This window comes from Mesoplodon densirostris, chromosome 10 (genome assembly GCF_025265405.1).
Source record: "Mesoplodon densirostris isolate mMesDen1 chromosome 10, mMesDen1 primary haplotype, whole genome shotgun sequence".
Taxonomy (NCBI): domain Eukaryota; kingdom Metazoa; phylum Chordata; class Mammalia; order Artiodactyla; family Ziphiidae; genus Mesoplodon; species Mesoplodon densirostris.
This window is the reverse complement of record NC_082670.1, coordinates 8,670,181-8,692,885: the sequence shown is the minus strand read 5'-3', so window position 1 is coordinate 8,692,885 and position 22,705 is coordinate 8,670,181. Positions and strand designations below refer to the sequence as shown.

Below are 22,705 nucleotides of genomic sequence, written 5' to 3'. Positions count from 1 at the left end.
TAAAATAAAATAATAAAAAAAAAATAAGAGACTTCCCTCGTGGCGCAGTGGTTAAGAAACTGCCTGCTAATGCAGGGGGACATGGGTTCAAGCCCTGGTCCAGGAAGATCCCACATGCTGCAGCACAACTAAGCCCGTGCTCCACAATTACTGAGCCCTTGTGCCTAGAGCCCGTGCTCCGCAACAAGAGAAGCCACCTCAATGAGAAGCCTGTGCACAGCAACGAAGAGTAGCCCCCGCTTGCTGCAGCTAGAGAAAGCCCACGCAGAGCAACGAAGACCCATTGCAGCCAAAAATTAATCAATTAATTATTTTTTTAAATAATAATAATGGCTGAAAACTTCCAAAATCTGGGGAGAAATTTGGACATCCAAGTTCATGAAGCTCTCAAACCCCCAAAAGATTCACCCACAAAGATCTTTTGCAAGACACATTATAATGAAACTGTGTAAAATCAGACACACAGAGAGAATTTTAAAAGGAGCAAAAGAAAAACAAATTCTCACATACAAGGGGACACCCATAACGCTATTAGCAGATTTCTCTGCAGAAACCTTACAGGCCAAAAAAGAGTGGGATAATGTATACACGTAAAGTGCTGAAAGAAAAACCTGCCAACCAACAATACTTTACCTGGCAAAGTTGTCCTTCATAAATGAAGGAAAGATTAAAACTTTCCCAGAAAAATAAAAGCTTAGGGAGTCATCACCACTAGATCTGCCTTACAAATAGTGTGGAAAGCAGTTTGTCAAAAGAAATGAAAAAACACTAATTAGTAACATGAAAATATATTTAAAAATATAAAACACACTGGTAAAGTATATATTCAAATTTGGAATACTGTAATGTAATACAGTGGTGTGTTAATGAACTCTAGGATAAAGGTCAAAGGGTAAAAATATTTAAAATAATTATAGCTATAATTTCTAATAGATATACAATATAAAAAGATAAATTATAACATCTAAAACATAAAATGTGGGTGGGGAGAGAAAAACAGTAGAGTTTTGTATGCAGTAGAAGTTATCAGCTTAAACTACATCTCGAAAATGTTTTATGTAAGCCTCATGGTAACCACAAAGCAGAAATCTATGGTAGATACATAAAAAATAAAGAAAAGGGAATCAAGGCATACCACTATAGAAAATAATCAACCACAAAAGAAAACTGCAAGAGAGGAAGAAATTAAAAGAAACTACAAAACAGCCAGAAAACAATTAATACAAAGGCATTAGTAAGTCCTTACAAATCAATGATTACTTTAAATGTAAATGGAGAGTGGAAGCTAATGCAACATTATAAAGCAACCATACTCCAATAAAAACTAATTTAAAAAAAGAAATGTAAATGGATTAAATTCTCCAATCAAATGGCACAGAGTGGCTAAATGGATAAAATATGACCCAACTATATGCTGCCTACTGGAGACTCATCTCAGCTTTAAGGACGCACATAGGGTCATAGTGAAAGAATGGAAAAAGATATTCCATGCAAGTGGAAATCAAAAGAAAACAGGAATAGCTATGCTTATATCAGTGAAAACAGACTTTAAAGTCAAAAAATTTAACAAGAGACAAAGTTCATTACATTATGATAAAGGGGTCACTCCATCAAGAGAACATAACAACTGTAAATATATGCACCCAGCATCACAGCACCTAAACATTTTAAGCAAACACTAACAGATCTAAAGGGAGAAAGCGACATCACTATAATAGTAGGGGACTGCCTTCTGTGGGGTGGGAGAGGAGGCATGCTGGTTGATGGGACTTGTGTCCCAGGCTATATGCTTCTTGACACAGACGTCCTTGTTCCTGAGTGAAAACCTCTGCTCTTCCCCTTGACCTTCAGGCACATTTGGAGCTGGTAAGCAGATGACGCTGCCCTCTCCAAGGCCTGGCAATTGTCACTCTGTATAGTGATTGTATCTGCCTCAATTTGAGTAACAGCCCAGTCTGCCAAAATCAGATTAATTTTGCTTTATTCTGCAAAAAGAAGTTTAGAATTCTCTCACCTCTGTCTTCCAAGTTCTGCAGTTTATGTTTGAAGCTAGTACTTTTCACCAACGACTCTTGGGTCACAGTCTTAAAAAAAAAAAAAGGCCACAAATACATGTATTCATGTCAAAATACGAAACACATGGTGCTACATTATCCCTTAAGAAGGAATAAGCTAGTACATTAAGCAAATATAATATTAATTCTGGAAAACCAGATGAATAACCAACAATTAAATAGTACAATACCTCAGATACATTTTCTTCAACATCTGAGTGCTCCAAGGAAGAGAGATCGCTCAATGGGTGGGGACTTTGAAGATCTGAGTATTAGAGAGAATGAATAGTTTTAAGGGAATAAATACACTGAGAGGCAATTGAGGCAATAACATTTCACTATCAGTCTATAAATTAAATTTCAACATCCACTGCCCTACTCCCCACAAAAGGGACACAGTTCTTAAAAAAAAAAAAACACTTTGTATCTTGCAGGGCATGCATGGGTATTAGGGGTTATAGGTCTGTAGATAAAATGAATAGCCAGTTACCTACTAGGTCAGTACATTTAGTAGCTGCCCATCTGGCCCCAAATACACAGCAAGGATTCTACCACCTCAACGTGCTCCCTTCTCTTTCCTCTCTTAGATGCATTCCCTTACTCCTCTTCCTCTCTCATGTTATATTTCCCTCTCTCCCGCTATATTTCCCTCTCTCCTATTTTCCTTTCCCTACTTCTTTTCTTCCAGTGGCAGCCAAACTAAGAGGCTGGCAGTCATGTGCTTGCTAATGCCATTATGTGCCTGCCAATGTGCTATGCTCTAAAATGATAGAGGTGAAGAAAACAAAATCCCTACTCTTACCAATTTAAAAGATGTGAATTGTTTTAATAAAATACAGTGGGGGCTGAGATAAACCGTACAGGTCAAGGGTTGGCACACTCTGGACCCTCAGGCCAAATCCAGTCTGCCACCTGGTTTTTTTTGTGTGTGTGGTACGCGGGCTTCTCACTGCTGTGGCCTCTCCCGTTGTGGAGCACAGGCTCCGGATGCGCAGGCTCAGCGGCCATGGCGCACGGACCCAGCCGCTCCGCGGCATGTGGGATCTTCCCAAACCGGGGCACGAACCCGTGTCCCCTGCATCGGCAGGCGGACTCTCAACCACTGCACCACCAGGGAAGCCCTGCCACCTGGTTTTATAAAGTTTTATGGAAACACAGCCATGTCCATTGGTTTACATCTTGTCTGTGGCTCATTTGGAGCTACAAATGCAGAGCTGAATAGATGCAACAGAAACTCCAGGGGCCAAAAAGCAAAAAGTAATTACTCTGGTCCTCTACAGAAAAAGTTTACCAACCCCTGCAAAAAATCATCATTTGAGCTTCTTGTTATTTTTAAAGTGGAAGAATACCAGCAATTCTTAAGCACAAGCTGATCTCAAATGTTAAAACAGAATTAAAACAATGTCCTCTGTCTTTTGTTAATGAGGGCATAAAAGAGAAGATCAATCATACTTACACACTTTCTTCAACAGATATTAAAAGAAATACATTTTGCTTTTTCAAACTACCTTTCCCAAAATATAATTTTTTTCTACGTAGATTGACAGAAAATCACATACCTATCTTCTGGGCAGAATCTTCAGGAGTTAAAAAGGCAGAACTACTCTCAAATTTCGTTCCAGGAATTTTTGGAGGTGTGACATTATTTTGCCTGGAGGTATCTTTCCGTAATGGTGTTAGAATTTTAGCCTAAAATATAGTATTTTTTTATAAAGTGTTAACTTGTTTTGAGTGGTTGTGAATGTTATCAAAACATTCCAAGACACTTCCAACATCCTTTTTTTGTTTGTTTTTTGTTTTTTGCAGTACGCGGGGCTCTCACTGTTGTGGCCTCTCCCATTGCGGAGCACAGGCTCCGGACGTGCAGGCCCAGCGGCCATGGCTCACGGGCCCAGCCACTCTGCGGCATGTGGGATCTTCCCAAACCGGGGCACAAACCTGTGTCTCCTGCATTGGCAGGCGGACTCTCAACCACTGCGCCACCAGGGAAGCCCTCCAACACCCTTTTTAACTGATTAAGTATTGGATATGCTCCATTTGAAAAAAAACAGTAAGACCATAAGATCGCAGGGTTGGAAACACATTAGGTCAGGCATCAATTGATGACTCTAAGTCAAAGTTCTCAAAGTGTGGTCCCAAACCACAGGCTTGGCAACACCTGAGAACCTGACAGAAAAGCAAATTCTCAAGCCCCAATGACAATGTACTCAATCAAAAACTCTGGGGAAAGGAGCCAGCAATCTGCATTTCCGCAAGCCATCCTGGTCATTCTGAACACTAAAGTCTGAGAACCACTGCTCTAATTCAGGAGTCAGCAAACTACAGCTCACTGTAAATAAAGTTCTTGTAAATATAAGTTTTATTGGAACACAACACATCCAACTCATCTGAGTATTGTCCATGGCTGCCTTCACGCTACAATGGCAGAGTTGAATGGCTGCCACAGAAACCATATGACCAAAAAGACTAAAATATTTAGTATCTGGCCCTTCACAGAAAACGTTTGCCAACCCCTGCTTCTAAGTTATTCTCTTAAACTCCAGCACAGAGAAGTGAGTTCTGGATACCAATGTCTGTATAAAGTCAGCAATGCCCTCACTGAAAATCAGCACAGACTTCTTGTCAGTTGCACACCTTAAATTTATGGGTTCTCAAAGCTTTCCTGTTTTTTCTTTGGTACCTATTTTTTTTTAAAGCTGTATATTGCTAAAAACTGTTCTTTTGGCCTATTTCTAACTGATAACTCCTTATCTCAGGTTGAACTATTCAACAAATATTTAGGTACTTGCTCTGGCTCACAGGTTTGAGCTATAAACTCTCTGTCACCTCAGAACATGAGTGTCCCTTAGCCTCACAGAGGGCAGCACCCCGCACCCCCAGGCTGATGGCAGAAGGCAGGTCGGGCAGGGAGGGCAGATGACGAGCTACTACTATTAGAGCACTAACAACATCCTATTTCTGTACAGGCCAGCAGGGTGCTGCTGATGCCCTCAGAATCCCAGCAGCTGCCCTTAGAAAACTCTTAAACACTTCGCACTATATTCTGCAGTTTGTGTGTGTGTGTAGATACACGTATATAAAATATATGTACATATATGTATCATATATGTATGTACATATATTAGATATGTATATAATATATGTATTATATGCATGTAATATGTACATATATGTATTTTATATATAAGTATATATAGTTTGTACATATAAAGTATATGTGCAGTTATATATAACATATCATATATACATGATTATATATATTATGTTACATATTTTATATAAAATGTCATATATACAGTATATATATACATACACTATACTATATATACTATCTATCTATCTAATTTCATTTGACAAAGAACAAAAGCCAACTGCTCAGAGAGGTAATTCAGCTAAAAGCATGATAAATTAAGCTCTGAATTGGCCTGGAGGACACTCGTGTCCATGTTCTTAACTACTTTGATATAAAACAAGGATAACTGAGAGGAATTAAGGAATTTTAAGGGCTTATTCAATATTTGAAATGGCTGAAGGTATTTCAACTGCTTGCAAAATAAAGACTTAAATGTTTAAATCATTAACATCTTTGGGAGTAACATGTCAACAAACTGAGAACTAATGGAAGAATTAAACCAAGAAGTTTATTTTAAAATATAAATTCAAAAAAGCATACGTTTGCAGGAAATCAGAAGAGCCCAGATTTCAAGCTTAGTTCATAATAAACATCTTGCAACAAATTTGCAACCAATGAAAAAAGATCCTAAATTTTTACCCAAGATTCATATAAAATGTTTAGAAGTCCTTGAAGTTTCTATTGAAAGTGGTTTACATACTAGTAAACCACTGGTTTATTATTCTCATATTTCAGAAAGGAGTTTTTTGAGAAATAAAGGTGGTTTAAAGAGATAAACTTGTTTCAAAGCTTACACCATAAGGGCACACGGCAGCCCAGACAAAATTTACTTACTTGATCTTTCTCAAGGTCACTGCCACTACTTATGGGGAATGGTGGCAAGGCTAGAATGGAAGGGAATAAGAGTACCGTGGGTAAGTTTACTTATAAGAAATACCAAAATACACACTAGAAGCAACCCCCACTTCCCACAGCTTGCTGAAATGTCTAGCTCTTAGGATCTAATTATTCAACTTTGTGCCTCACTACCCAGCATGAATTCTCTGCTCCAGATCCTGTTCCTGAGCGCTGTGCTCACGTCTTTCTAGTTTTACCTAATTAGAATGCTTCCCCTTCTCCACACCTCTTCAAATCCTATTCTTCTCCCAAGCATTAGCTGAGGTCCCACTCAGCTCTTCCTAGAAGCTTTTCCTGATGATTTCAGCTTACGTCAGATTCCTCTTATCTGAACTCCTGACTCCATTTATCCACGGCTCAAATTTAACAATTATTGGTCAATTCCATATTCTTTCATACCGTTTTACATCTGTACATGTTCCCTTTCCAGTCTACCAGGGAAGGAGGACCCCGTGATCATACCTCTTTGGTACCCGCGGCTCCCATCACGTACTGAAAAATTAATACCTGATAATTTATTTGAAAAGTGACTGGAAAGAAAACACACACCAAACTTACTTTTTAGGTTACTTCTGGTTCTTATCTTTTTTCTACTAGGATATGACTTCAGGGATTTCCTTTTTTGGTCACTGGTCCAGGACAGTTCACTGGCACTAGTACTTGAATCTTCATCACTCTCCGAGAAGAGGTGTTTCCTATAATTAAACTTCTACATACACAGGTGATAAATGAGAACTATTAAAAGGACGTTAGTACCATTTATGTGCAGTTAAACATATGACTATGAAGTTAGACAAAAGAGAAGTAATTCCTTCTCCTAGAAGACTGGGCTTTCTTACAAAATAAAAGGGCACAGAAGTAAGGAGAAGGGAGAAAAAGAGGATGATTATTGGGCTTCCCTGGTGACGCAGTGGTTGAGAGTCTGCCTGCCGATGCAGGGTATGCGGGTTCGTGCCCCGGTCTGGGAAGATCCCACATGCCGCGGAGCGGCTGGGCCCGTGAGCCATGGCCGCTGGGCCTGAGCGTCCGGAGTCTGTGCTCCGGAGCGGGAGAGGCCACAACAGTGAGAGGCCCGCGTACCGCAAAAAAAAAAAAAAAAAAAAAAAAAAAAGAGGATGATTATTTCATTAGTCAGTTCTCCAGCAAGCTGCTGTAGTAAAAGATGACACAATCCTCTCTAATCAAATACTTGTAGCTGTAGGGATGGTAGATAACTTTCCAAAAGCTGATGCACCTGATTATTGGGCCAACACTAACTTCAAAACACTACCCCATAGGACTGAGAACCACCGCTAAAAGAAAGTCAGAAGGAGCTTTAATTTGTTTGTTTGAAGCCCATGATCTCTTATTTCAGGAAAAAAAATTTCATTTACTGTTCATACAGAGATTTTTTTTTTAACATACTGACAATAGACTTAAAGCACTCTGCTTCCCAAAGCAAGAACAGCAATGGAGAGATGGAAACGGGCACACGCAGGAACAAAACCACATCACTGACTCAGGGCAAAAAATTTCTTTTCAATTCATTAACACTTCTGATTCTATTCAGAGTAAATCTCAGCTGCTAGTAGGTCTTTAATATTTCTCTTCTACTTATAATCATTTTTTTTTAACAAAGCAAGAACAGACTTTTAGCTCAAGGCCTAATACAAGGAAAAGTACAATTCAATATAACTTTGTTATTCTCCATCATATTTATTTGGGGGCTTACCAACTATTTGTTACAACTAATGCTGACTTTCCATTTCAAAGTGAAATGCTTTATGCATATGGCTGATTCACTTTCGTGTACAACAGAAACTAACAGAGTATTGTGAAGCAATTATACTACAATAAAGATCTATTAAAAAATAAAAATAAAAATAGAAGTGAGGAAAGAAAATAAATTAATTAATAAAACAAGCTTAAGATAAACTTAACTGAGAAACAAAGAGCAGATCAATGGTAAAGTTTGAAGATGGTACTCAAATAACTAAAACATAGGAAGGACTGCCCCCAAAACCAGGAAAGTGATTCCATTACCGACATCCTTCTTTCTTGCTTTCTGTCACCCTCAAAAGCAGAATCTTCCCTAAAAGCAAAATACATTGAATTAATGGAACTGTTTCACCAACATCTTTTCCTTTCCCAACTTCACAGCACTTTTTTTTTCCCCTTCACACGCCCTTTGATTGTGAGCCCAACTCATGGGAAGTACCCCATTCTGAGACAAACTTTTTACCTTGCAATCCATTTCCATACATCTTCTGCCTGCCAACAACTGGCTATTTAACACAAAACAAACCTTTGTTGAGCCCTTCTCTTCCAGGCATACAAAGAAGAGGCTGGCAGGGTAACATCAGCAAGTAAGCAGTGAGTGCGACAATGCTACAGAGCAGTGTTTCCCGCCTGGCTCTGCCTTAGAATCAACTGGGTGCTAAAAAGGCAAGCTTTTCTTGATGATTAGTGATGTTGAGCATCTTTTCATATACTTATTGGCCATTTGTATATCTTCTTTGGAGAAATGTCTATTCAAGTCCTTTCCCCATTTTTTTTAATCAGGTGGGTTTTTTTTTTTTTTTTTTTTTTTTTTTTTTACTATTGAATTGTAGGAGTTCCTTATATATTATACTTTGGATATTTACCCCTTATCAGATACAGAGCTTGCTATTATCAAGAAAACCAAAAGACAAGTCTTTCTATTTGCTACCATATAGAAAGAAACTTGACTTTTTTACGTTAATCTTATATCCTTCAATTTTGTTAAAGGGGAGTTGTTTAATGGGGGCCAAGTTTCAGAAAGATGAAGATGAAAAAGCTCAGGAGACGGATGGTGGTGATGGCTGTACAACAACGTGAAGGTACTTAATGCCACTGAACGGTACACTTGAAAATGGTTAAGATGGTAAATTTTACATTATGCCTATTTCATCACAATTTTTAAAGTATTAGTCTTACACCGTTAGTTTGTGTGTGTATAGTCTTGATAGAGATACAGTAGGAAAATCAAATAGCTAGTTAAAAATCCCACTAGGGGATTAGAGATAGGGAACTTCAGGGAGCTTTGGGAGACCACTGTAAGTTAATGATCACTCAAGAAAGCAATCGGAAAATCATGAAACAAAGCAGGCTTGCTTAACAACGAAACTAACAACAAAAATATACATCAAGTCAATGATGTCTGCATCCTGCTGGCTGAGGTAAGTTGATGATCCCTAGGACATGCTCCTCTGTACATGCTAAAAACAAAAGTATAAGGGAAAGGTGACATTCCAAAGTAGAAGACCCTCACTATACTGAAACCTGAGATGACTTACCATATTTTAGCATACATTATCATCCTTCTGCTGATTTGAATAGCACCATGACCGTCCTGGTTTGACCACTAGGGACAAGAAAACTCCCCTGTCCGACATGGAGGATGAGGTGATGAGGGAAGCTTGATGTCAACTCAAGAATGAGGAAGAAAGTGGATTTCTCCCCCCTCCCCACTTTTCCTTTGTTTATAAAAATGTAACCCATTAAGTGCTAGGGGCAGAGCCCTCCGGCTTGTACCTCTTGTACCCCTCACAAGCCTCCTATACTAATAAACTCTTTCTTTACCTGTCACTCTGCCTCTTGCTGAATTCTTTCTGTGCGGAGACAGAAGAACCTATGCTCTACTGAGTCCCGAAATGCGTTCTGCGGTTTCAGTCTGAATTTATAAGCAGCTGCAGGTGCTGTTTTATTCCAACATGAAAGAGCTAAAAAGCTCTGAGGAGTACCCAAGATTTCTTTGCAATAATGGCACCTGAACGTCTTTTTTTTTTTATTTGAATAGCCTTTTATTCAACCCAGTGTATTTAAAACATTATAATTTCAACATGCAGTTAATATGAGCAGATTGTTAATAAGCTATCTTACATTCTTTTTTTTGTACCAAGCGCTGAACGTCCCTTTTAAGTGAAGTACTCATTTGCAGAACAAAAAAACAGAGACCAGGAGATAAACAGATTACTCCAGTCAGGAATCATTAACTCAGAGTCTGTGGTGTTACTGTTAGATGCTCTAGGGGAATTATGTACCCTCCATAAGTCCAAGACCTACCCTTCTGCTCTATGTGGAAATATTCCATAGGACCAAGCACGCAGCCCCTTCCCAAAGCCAAATCTGGACTTCTAGGAGCAACAGCAACAATGTTCCATGCCTCTCAGAATGAGAAAAAGGATTCTTAGATTCAAGTGGGGCTGAAGAATTCTCTCACTGCTGAACGGAGGATCAGACAGGCACAGAGAGAGGCAGCAGAGAGGTTACTGGGAAGCCCCAGCCCCGCCAGGGCTGCCTTAGAGCAGCACTTTCAAACCGTTCTGGAAGCCCCTGCCAGCGCCCCACTCCTTCTGGGACCGATGTGAGAGGAAGAGGTGAAGTCGGAAGAAACCTGGATTGCTCCAAGGATCTTAAAGAATGAGACACTGGATGCCTGGACAAGAAAGTGTCATGGGAAGGAAGTGTGGGGGTCGGGCAGGTTTCTACCCTCTTCTAGTTGAACGAGATCCTTGAACAATGAATGGCTAGCTATAGCGATGGTCTAAAAACACTACTTTTTATTTCCTGGCTCATGGCCTGACAGAAATGTAGGCTCTATTCCTGGCTTAGAACTCTTTTTATTTTTTTCAGAAGGACATCAGCTCAGCTTTTATTTATTTATATATTATTGGCTGTGTTGGGTCTTCGTTTCTGTGCGAGGGCTTTCTCTAGTTGCTGCTAGCGGGGGCCACTCTTCATTGCCGTGCGCAGGCCTCTCACTATTGTGGCCTCTCTTGTTGAGGAGCATAGGCTCCAGACGCGCAGGCTCAGTAGTTGTGGCTCCCGGGCCCAGTCGCTCCAAAGCATGTGGGATCCTCCCAGACCAGGGCTCGAACCCGTGTCCCCCGCACCAGCAGGCAGACTCTCAACCACTGTGCCACCAAGGAAGCCCCAGAACTCTCATTTTTTAAGGTCAAGAAAGAACAAATTTCACAGTGTGACAGAGTGCTTTAACCTAACATGATAAAAGGAGAAATAGCACTGTTCATATATAAAGTGTAAACCCTTAAGCCCAAAACCAATATAGGCTGACACAGAAAAACAATAGGAGAGATATCTAGTAACTCACAGAAGAAGAATGGTATTGGGGAGGTGGAGCCACAATAACATAAAAATTAATGAAGTAAATAAAGGAAATTATAACACACTGAGGACCCTTTGGGGGATTGGGTGGTTCTGGCAGAGGAATGAAGAAATAGCCCACATCAGTATTGGATCTGTTCATTCATTCATCAGTCCATCCATCAATGAAACTGTATTACTGAACCTACTGACAAGAATGTCTACCAAGTAGAACCCTCAAAGACTGGGACTTCGCTGCAGTCCAGTGGTTAAGACTCTGCACTTCCAATGCAGGTGGGTGTGGGTTCGATCCCTCGTTGGGGAACTAAGATCCCACATGCTGCATGGCACAGCCAAAAAGAAAAAAAAAATCAAATAGAACCCTCAAAAACTGCTGGTGGGAATGTAAAATGCTGCAAAGACTTTGGAAAACATTTTGGCACTTCTTTAAAAAGTTAAACATATACCAATTATGATTCAGCTATCCCATTCCTATATATTTACCCAAGAGAAAAGAAAACACATCTCCATACAAAGACTTACACAAGAATCCTAATGGCTTTACTTGTAACAACAAAAAACTGGAAACTCAAATGTCCATCAGCAGGAGAATGGATAAACAAAATGTGGTATATCCATACAATGGATCCACTATTCTCCATACCATTCAATAATATAAAAGGATGAACTGTTGATACACGATGAATCTAAAAATAATTACACTGAATGAAAGAAGCTAGAAAAAAAGTACTTATTGTTTGGTTCCATTTAAATAAGATTTTTAAAACTACAAACTCATCTATAGTGACAGAAAGCAGATCAGTGATTGCCAAGGGTCGGGGTGGGAGTGCAGAAAGACAGGAGGGAGGGATTTCAAAGGGGCAGGAAGAAATTCTTGGAGATGACAGATACGGTCCTTATCTTGATTGTGGTGATGGTCCCTGGGTGTAGACATATGTCAAAAACTGTATGTCATAGATGCAAAAATCTTCAACAAAATACTAGCAAACAGAATCCAACAGCACATTAAAAGGATCATACACCATGATCAAGTGGGGTTTATCCCAGGAATGCAAGGACTCTCCAATATACACAAATCAATCAATGTGATAAACCATATTAACAAATTGAAGGAGAGAAACCATATGATCATCTCAATAGATGCAGAAAAAGCTTTTGACAAAATCCAACACCCATTTAGTAGGCATAGAGGGAACTTACCTTAAGATAATAAAGGCCGTATAGGAAAAACCCACAGCCAACATTGTTCTCAGTGGTGAAAAACTGAAACCATTTCCTCTAAGATCAGGAACAAGACAAGACTGTCCACTCTCACCACTATTATTCACATAGTTTTGGAAGTTTTAGCCACAGCAATCAGAGACAAAAAAGAAATAAAAGAAATCCAAATCAGAAAAGAGGAAGTAAACCTGTCACTGCTTGCAGATGACATGATACTATACATAGCAAATCCTAAAGATGCTACCAGAAAACTACTAGAGCTAATCAATGAATCTGGTAAAGTAGCAGGATACAAAATTAATGCACAGAAATCTCTTGCATTCCTATACACTAATGACAAAAAATCTGAAAGAGAAATTAAGGAAACACTCCCGTTTACCATTGCAACAAAAAGAATAAAATACCTAGGAACAGACCTACCTAAGGAAACAAAAGACCTGTATGCAGAAAACTATAAGACACTGATGAAAGAAATTAAAGATGATACAAACAGATGGAGAGATATACCATGTTCTTGGATTGGAAGAATCAACACTGTGAAAATGACTATACTACGCAAAGCGATCTACAGATTCAATGCAATCCTTATCAAACTACCAATGGCATTTTTCACAGAACTAGAACAAAAACTTTCACAACTTGTATGGAAACACAAAAGACCCCGAATAGCCAAAACAATCTTGAGAAAGAAAAATGGAGCTGGAGGAATCAGGCTCCCTGACTTCAGACTATACTACAAAGCTACAGTACAGTAATCAAGACAGGATGGTACTGGCACAAAAACAGAAATATAAATCAATGGAACAAGACAGAAAACCCAGATATAAACCCATGCACATATGGTCACCTTATTTTTAATAAAGGAGGCAAGAGTATATAATGGAGAAAAGACAGTCTCTTCAATAAGTGGTGCTGGAAAACTGAACAGCTACATGCAAAGGAATGAAATTAGAACACTCCCTAACACCATACACAAAAATAAACTCAAAACAGATTAAAGACCTAAATGTAAGGCCAGATACTATAAAACCCTTAGAGGAAAACATAGGCAGAACACTCTATGACATAAATCACAGCAAGATCCTTTTTGACCCACCTCCTAGAGTAAGGGAAATAAAAACAAACAAATGGGACCTAATGAAATCTCAAAGCTTTTACACAGCAAAGGAAACCATAAATAAGATGAAAAGAGAACACTCAGAATGGGAGAAAATATTTGCAAATGATGCAACTGACAAAGGATTAATCTCAAAATATACAAGCAGCTCATGCAGCTCCATATAAAAAAAACAAACAAACAATCCAAAAATGGGCAGAAGACCTAAACAGACATTTCTCCAAAGAAGATATACAGATTGCCAACAAACACATGAAAGGATGCTCAACATCACTAATCATTAGAGAAATGCAAATCAAAACTACAATGAGGTATCACCTCACACTGGTCAGAATGGCCATCATCAAAAAATCTACAAACAATAAATGCTGGAGGGGGTGTGGAGAAAAGGGAACACTCTTGCACTGTTGGTGGGAATGTAAATTGATATAGCCACTACAGAGAACAGTATGGAGGTTCCTTAAAAAACTAAAAATAGAACTACCATACAACCCAGCAATCCTACTATTGGGCATATACCCTGTAAAAACCATTATTCAAAAAAAGTCATGTACCACAATGTTCACTGCAGCACTATTTACAATAGCCAGGACATGGAAGCAACCTAAGTGTCCATTGACAGATGAATGGATAAAGAAGATGTGGCACATATATACAATGGAATATTACTCAGCCATAAAAGGAAACGAAATTGAGTTATTTGTAGTGAGGTGGATGGACCTAGAGTCTGTCATACACAGTGAAGTAAGTCAGAAAGAGAAAAACAAATACCATATGCTAACACGTATATATGGAATTTAAAAAGAAAAAAAATGGTTATGACGAACCTAGGGGCAGGACAGGAATAAAGATGCAGATGTAGAGAATGGACCTCAGGACACGGGGAGGGGGAAGGGTAAGCTGGGATGAAGTGAGAGAGTGGCATGGACATATATATACTACCAAATGTAAAATAGATAGCTAGTGGGAAGCAGCCGCACAGCACAGGGAGACCAGCTCGGTGCTTTGTGACCACCTAGAGGGGTGGGATAGGGAGGGTGGGAGGGAGACACAAGAGGGAGCAGATATGGGGATATATGTATATGTATAGCTTTGTTATAAAGCAGAAACTATCACACCATTGTAAAGCAATTATACTCCAATAAAGATGTTTAAAAAAAAACTGTGTCAAAAATTTGATGTTAAAGTATACATCCAATTGTACACTTTAAATATGTACACTTTATTTTATTTCAGTTATATCTCAATAAAGCTGTAAAAAAAATCACAGGTATGACCCATTCTCTTCAGAGGCCTACATGGAAAGTGGCAATAAAATAACGCCAAGTAATACATGTTTTCTGGCGAGAGATATTCAGTGTTCTGCTACAGAAAACTACATCACCAAAGATAACATTGGGACTATAATTATAGAGATGTATAGGTCAAGAGAACTTTCCAAAAAAAAAAAAGAGAACTTTCCAGTCCTGCTCAAATCATTCTGCAGAAAACTGCACACAACGTTCTCTCTTTGTGTGGAGCACAGCCAGATGCAAAAAAGGGGGAAAAACCTAGACAGTCGAATTGTAATTAATGAGTCACATTAACAGCAATCTACATGGTTTATGAGTTTTGAAAATCACGTACCTAGATGTATCATTTAATTCAGGAACCTGCATTTTTGCTGATGGTTCTTGTAAATCTTGTTTTGAAGGAACTTTAAGCATGAAAATGAAAAACAAAATTATTAAGCATCTCAAGTAAACATTTAAATATACCTTTCAAGTCTTATGACAGAAAAAAATCTGACCTTTTTGTTTATCATCCAGTTTCGATTTTTCAGGTGAATTATCAGCTGTATTTGTTTGCTGCAGGAAAAACATGTATACTTAATTACGTTATGTTTGAAATTTTTTACAATTCCAAAGAAAAGCATTTAAATAGTAGGATATCAGGCTCTTTGTTCATTAGATTTAGCTCCAAATGACTGTTGGCTGTTCCAAAAACATCAATATCCACCCTCAGAAGATTTGCCACCATCAAAGACAATCACAGAGTGTCTCAGAGTTACTAAGGGAAACATCAAAGGAAGACTTACAAAAATGTCTTCAACAGCATCATAAGCATCATAATTGTTGAGATATGTACAAGTTCCCAAAAAGACAATCTATCTGGAGGAATCATCTTTGGTGTATTTGTTTTTTAAAAAATCATAACACTATCACATTTCTGTATAATGTGTCCATGTAATCAAACATAAGAAAATGGACTGAACACCAATACATGCCAAGCAGTGTGTTATGTGCTTTATGTATCTTATGCTTTTAATCCTAAGAGGGCCACACTGTAAACCAGCTATTACCTTTGCTTTATAGATGAGAAGCCTCAGGCTCAATGATGTTAAGTAATTTTCCCAAGTTCCCACAATCAATAAGTGAAAACCAGGTCTGATTCCAAACATTAGGCTGCTTTTCCCAAACTCAGTCTCCAGATCCCAAATGAGGGAATGAGGCAAAGCCAGCCAAGTGACACATTCCACGGGAGAGCCAAGATGAGTGTAAGTCGAGAAAAAAATAAACACGGCAGACAAAAGTAATTTAAAGGAGGGGATAGTGAAAAAAGAGAGAGATGGTTGACCAGGAGAAAATGGACCACAAGCCAGAGAGTCAGCTTCCACCTGCCGGCATCCTGGTGGATACAGTTCAGAATCTTGTCCCCAGTTCCCTGTACTCACAGTAGGCTCAGACTGGTTATTTAAGGGGAGAGTTGTTAGGCATTGGTTATCTTCAGCACTGGTTAACTCTGCCAGCTCGGTAGATTCCTTTGCTTGGTCTATACACATTAAGAAAAGAGCAATAAAGAATGGTAACAATAACCATACACAATGCTGCATACACCCTCCAAATGCTCTTCATGAGATTCATACTCCAAGTACATCACCATCTTTTGGTAGGAGCTGGTAATTAGGACCTGCTATGGGCACCTTGGTAAACTGCTTTTGGGTCTAACTCATAAGAGATATGTAACCTGTGCAGGGCCAGTTTCGTGGGTAGACAGGGCCCTACACACTTGCCTCCTGCCACCCCATCATAATTTCTCTTTTGTCATTTCCAATTGACCCCAAGACAGACTGTATCAGGTGGAGAAAATAATTCAAGGTTTAATCAGCAACTTTTCTTTCTCCGAAGGTATAATAACACATTAATTACTCCTATATGACCACAGGTTTTCAGTGACCTCTTTCAAGTAATATTTTATCATTGCTTCTCTACAGAATCCAGGTAAGAAATTTTGTTATTTCCCAATATACCTGTCTCTCTTTCATGGCTGCTAGGAATCTCAGTGTCTTCTTTCTCAAACTCACCAAAAAGGTCTGAGGAGATTTTCGTCTGGTCAGGCCTCACCTGAAATGCAAACCAAAAATCACATGATTTTTTAAAAGCAGTAATCCTTTTAAAAATTTATTATTAACAGACCTAAAGAGACATAGACAGCAGTACAATAATAGGAAGGGAGTTTAATACCCCACTTACATCAATGGATACATCACACAGATGGAAAATCAATGTGGAAACATCAGCCTTAAATGACACGTTAGATCCAATGGACTTGACATATACATAACATTCTACCCAGAAGCAACAGAATACACATTCTTCTCAAGCACATATGGAATCCAGGATAGATCATATATTAGGTCACGAAACAAGTCTTAATAAATTTAAGAAGACTGAAATCATATCAAGCATCTTTACCAACTACAGTGGTATGAAACTAGAAATCAATTACAAGAAGAAAACTGGAAAACTCATGAATACATGCAGATTAAAGAACACACTTCTGAAAAACCAATGAGTCAATGAAGAAATCAAAAAAGAGATGAAAAAAAACCTTTTGGCACATGAAAATGGAAATGCAACATACCAAAACTTATGAGGTGCAGCAAAAGCAGTTCTAAGAGGGAAGTTCATAGTGATAAGTGCTCACATCAGAAAAGAAAAGAAGGACTTCCCTGGTGGTCCAGTGGTTAAGACTCTGCATTTCCAATACAGGGGGCACAAGTTCGATCCCTGGTTGGGGAACTAAGATCCTGCATGCTGTGCAGAGTGACCAAAACAATAATAATAATAAAGAAAAGAAAACTCAAATAAACAACATATCTTTACACCTCAAGGAACTAGAAAGAAAAATAAATGAACCCAAAGTTAGTAGAAGGAAGCAAATGAAGAACAGAACAGAAATAAACAAAAGACACTAAAAAAACAATAGAAAAGATCAATGAAACTAAGAGCTGGTTCTTTGAAAATATAAACAAAATTGACAAACATTTAGCTGGATTCACATATATATGTGTGTGTGTCTATCTATATTTAAAACAGCATATTATTCAGCCATAAAAAAAGAAGCAAACCCTGCCATTTGCAACAACATGGGTGGAACTTGGGGGCATTATGAAAAGTGAAATAAGTCAGACACAGAATGACAAATACCATATGATCTCACCTGTATGTGGAATCTTAAAAACAACAACAAAAACAAGCTCATAGATACAGAGAGCAGATTGGTGGTTCCAGAGGAGGGGTTGAGGGCAGGTGAAATGGGTGAAGGGGGTCAAAAGGTACAAACTTCCTGTTATAAAATGAATATGTCATGGGGATGTAAGGTACAACATGGTGACTATAGTTAATATTATATTGCATATTTGAAAGTTGCTGAGAGACTAAATTCTCTAAATTTTTTTTGTTCACAAAAAAAAACTTCTAACAATGGTGATAGTTGTCAACTAGTCTCATTGTGGTGATTTTTTCACAATATATACAAAAATGGAATCATTATGATTTACACCTGACACTAATATGTTTTAGGTCAATTATATCTCGATTTTAAAAACCCCAACATGGAAAGGTAAGAGACATGAAAACATACTAAAACATATTTACTGATAAATAATCAAGAAGAATTAAACATGCCACCTGTTTGTCATCTCCTAAAGCTTTAATGGAAGCTTGTGCTATGTTGAATTGCAATTCAAAATGAATTTCTATTTTCATCACTTCTTTGTTTCTGATATTAATAGGCTTCTTCAGGTAAATTTTGAGCATCTTCATCTCAGTTTCTAGCAAAAATAAAGCATACCAATGTAGATCAACATACTGAAATGTTATATTTTTAAATTTTATAATTTTAAATAACTGCACTGGGATATTTGTTCACTGTCCAGATTCTTCTGCAATGAGAAGTTGAAATTATTTTAATAAAGTTACTCTGAAATTATTTTTATTAGATGCACATGTATATTTTTACACACACACAATATGTTTAAGCAGTTAATCTAGCAGAGATAGAAGTAACTTAGCAGCGTAGCAAATGAGATATTTTGTCTTCTAAAATTCAATCCATTTTTTAAAGAACATTTGTGAATACAAAGCTATCATCTGTAACAGGTATTTTACTTCTCAATATATTAAGCATGACATTCATTCTCATTCTTTCTGTCTCTCTCAGATCCCACTCATTTCTAAAATTCAAAATAAAATCCGCTGTTCTCAATATACAAACTGGAATAATCCACACTCATCTCAACAGACTCCACTTAAAGAACAGAAATGGAAACATTCTCCAGAGAGGCCTAATTCTCAGACAACAGTCTCCTTGAGGGCCTCTGACCAGGACATCAGCCCTTTACTGACAAATAGTAATTGGTTTTAGAAGAGAAAATAGTTTAGACCACAATTCATAGCGAGTCCAAGAATAAGCCACAGTAAGTACAAGCTGTGTTGGAAGCAGCAGGGGTGAAAGAGTAAAACCCATGAAAGAGCAGGCAAAGCTCAGGGTCACAAATTGATGAGAATGAAAAGAGGAAAAAAGAGACACACCTGGGTCTAGATCTGTGGCCAGTAGTACTCGAAATGCGACTAGTACAACACGAATTGCATTATAAGCATAAAATACACACTAGTTTGTGAAGACATAGTACCAAAAAAGAGAAGGTAAAATATCTCATTGATTGTTCATATTGATTACATGTTAAACTTTTAATATTTTGGACATACTGAGTGAAATAAATATATATTATTAAAATTAGTCCACTTGAAAAAAAACTTTTTAATGAGGCTACTAGAAAATTTTTAATTAAATATATGGTTCAGATCCTATTTCTATACAACAGTGCTGGCCTCTAGTAAAGTTCAACAATCCCCCAAATGCTGATCTTACTGGACGTTCAGTCACTGCAGAGAAAGTCTCTAAATCCTTGCAGCAAAAGTAATTCTAAACAAGGTCTGAAAATGTAAATAGCTAGTTGGGCTGTGGGGCTCGATGCAAAAGTACAAGGGCAAGAAGAAATAGCCCGAGGGCTGCCCTCAACAGGCTCCTAAAACATTGTCAACCCCTTAGCAGGAAGGGCTCGGCTCGCAAAAGGCAAGTCTTGCTTGTAGTGTTTGCTACACAAGCCTCAGTTGCCTCGGCTATAAAACTAAAACATCACACCTACTTCCTCCTGCTACTGTGAGGCACTTTATGCATTTTAAAGTCTCCCCAAAATGTGATATATTTATGAAGTGTAGAATATTAACTTTGGCAAGTTGGTTGCTGAAAACCACCTCAACAGCAAAGTTCAGATTCAGAAGCTTAAAATATGTAATGTTAGGGGTACCACAGTGAGAAAATCCATGGAAGTCTTTATAAAATATTGACTTCAGAATAAACACCGATGATACTTTGCATATCTTAAGTGAATAGCAATAGGTAATGACTATATAAATTAAGTTACTCTTATGATTATATTTAATTTACATTTCTAGTAAGATGTTTATAAACCCCTTTCCTTTACTACAGATAGGAGACACCTCCAACTCAACGTATGCTATCTTTCCAATTTTGTGACTGTATAACTGCTCATTTGTGCTTCTTCCCATCTGTGACACCATAAGAAATATATATTTGATCTTGGCCTTGGTTCCTGACATAGAGCTCCTGAAACGCATTTTAAGTGATGGGGTGCTAGGAGCATCTTTTGTTCTAATATTTGGTCTTTGACCCTGGTTCCTGACACCAGAGCTTCTAAGGCCCTTGGAATGCCAGGGGTGATGAGTGTTTTATAAGTTAATGAGGTGACTGGAAGTTAGAGGACTGGGGGTTGGAGGACTTAAGGATGGGGACTGGTCAAAAACTTGCACAAGCCTATTAGATAGCCTCATCCACCAGAGGGCAGACAGCAAAAGCAAGAAGAACTACAATCCTGCAGCCTGTGGAACAATAACCACATTCACAGAAAGATAGACAAGATGAAAAGGCAGAGAGCTATGTACCAGACAAAGGAACAAGATAAAACCCCAGAAAAACAACTAAATGAAGTGGAGAAGGGAAAACTTCCAGAAAAAGAATTCAGAATAATGATAGTGAAGATGATCCAGGACCTCGGAAAAAGAATGGAGGTAAAGATTGAGAAGATGCAAGAAATGTTTAACAAAGACCTAGAAGAATTAAAGAACAAGCAAACAGAGATGAACAATCCAATAACTGAAATGAAAACTACACTAGAAGGAATCAATAGCAGAATAACTGAGGCAGAAGAACGGATAAGTGACCTGGAAGACAGAATGGTGGAATTCACTGCTGCGGAACAGAATAAAGAAAAAAGAATGAAGAGAAATGAAGACAGACTAAGAGACCTCTGGGACAACATTAAATGCAACAACATTCGCATTATAGGGGTCCCAGAAGGACAAGAGAGAGAGAAAGGACCCGAGAAAATATTTGAAGAGATTATAGTTGAAAACTTCCCTAACATGGGAAAGGAAATAGCCACCCAAGTCCATCAAGCGCAGTGAGTTCCATACAGGATAAACCCAAGGAGAAATACACCGAGACACATAGTAATCAAATTGGCAAAAATTAAAGACAAAGACAAATTATTGAAAGCAGCAAGGGAAAAATGAAAAATAACATACAAGGGAACTCCCATAAGGTTAACAGCTGATTTCTCAATAGAAACTCTACAAGCCAGAAGGGAGTGGCATGATATACTTCAAGTGATGAAAGGGAAGAACCTACAACCAAGATTACTCTACCCGGCAAGTATCTCATTCATATTCGATGGAGAAATCAAAAGCTTTACAGACAAGCAAAAGCTAAGAGAATTCAGCACCACCAAACCAGCTCTACAACAAATGCTAAAGGGACTTCTCTAAGTGGGAAACACAGAGAAGAAAAGGATGTATAAAAACAAACCCAAAACAATTAAGAAAATGGTAATAGGAACATACATATTGATAATTACTTAAACGTGAATGGATTAAATGCTCCAAACAAAAGACACAGGCTTGCTGAATGGATACAAAAACAAGACTCATATATATGCTGTCTACAAGAGACCCACTTCAGACCTAGGGACACACACAGACTGAAAGTGAGGGGATGGAAAAAGATATTCCATGCAAATGGAAATTAAAAGAAAGCTGGAGTAGCAATACTCATATCAGATAAAATAGATTTTAAAATAAAGAATGTTACAAGAGACAAGGAAGGACACTACATAACGATCAAGGGATCAATCCAAGAAGAAGATATAGCAATTATAAATATATATGCACTCAACACAGGAGCACCTCAATGCATAAGACAACTGCTAACAGCTATAAAAGAGGAAATCGACAGTAACACAATAATAGTGGGGGACTCTAAAACCTCACTTACACCAATGGACAGATCATCCAAACAGAAAATTAATAAGGAAACACAAGCTTTAAATGACATAATAGACCACATAGATTTAATTGATATTTATAGGACATTCCATCCCAAAACAGCAGATTACGCTTTCTTCTCAAGTGCACACGGAACATTCTCCAGGATAGATCACATCTTGGGTCACAAATCAAGCCTCAGTAAATTTAAGAAGACTGAAATCATATCAAGCATCTTTTCTGACCACAATGCTATGAGATTAGAAATCAATTACAGGGAAAAAAACGTAAAAAACACAAACACATGGAGGCTAAACAATACGTTACTAAGTAACTAAGAGATCACTGACAAACTCAAAGAGAAAATCAAAAAATACGTGGAGACAAATAACAACAAAAACATGACGATCCAAAACCTATGCAGGAAAAGCAGTTCTAAGACGGAAGTTTATAGCAATACAAGTCTACCTCAAGAAACAACAAAAATCTC

At 38.1% G+C, this 22,705-nt stretch overlaps 1 protein-coding gene across 1 annotated transcript in view; it reads right to left on the bottom strand.

Moving 5' to 3' along the window:
* SYCP2L (synaptonemal complex protein 2 like) overlaps positions 1–22,705 on the bottom strand; it is a 75,994-nt gene that overhangs the window by 27,375 nt on the left and 25,914 nt on the right. The window contains exons 14-21 of the mRNA XM_060111376.1: positions 18,502–18,644; positions 16,839–16,932; positions 16,263–16,360; positions 6,643–6,793; positions 6,022–6,071; positions 3,614–3,743; positions 2,246–2,319; positions 2,015–2,084 (exon numbers count right to left, since the gene is read on the bottom strand). Of these exons, the coding sequence (XP_059967359.1) occupies positions 2,015–2,084; positions 2,246–2,319; positions 3,614–3,743; positions 6,022–6,071; positions 6,643–6,793; positions 16,263–16,360; positions 16,839–16,932; positions 18,502–18,644 (810 nt within the window). The remainder of the gene's footprint in view (positions 1–2,014; positions 2,085–2,245; positions 2,320–3,613; positions 3,744–6,021; positions 6,072–6,642; positions 6,794–16,262; positions 16,361–16,838; positions 16,933–18,501; positions 18,645–22,705) is intronic.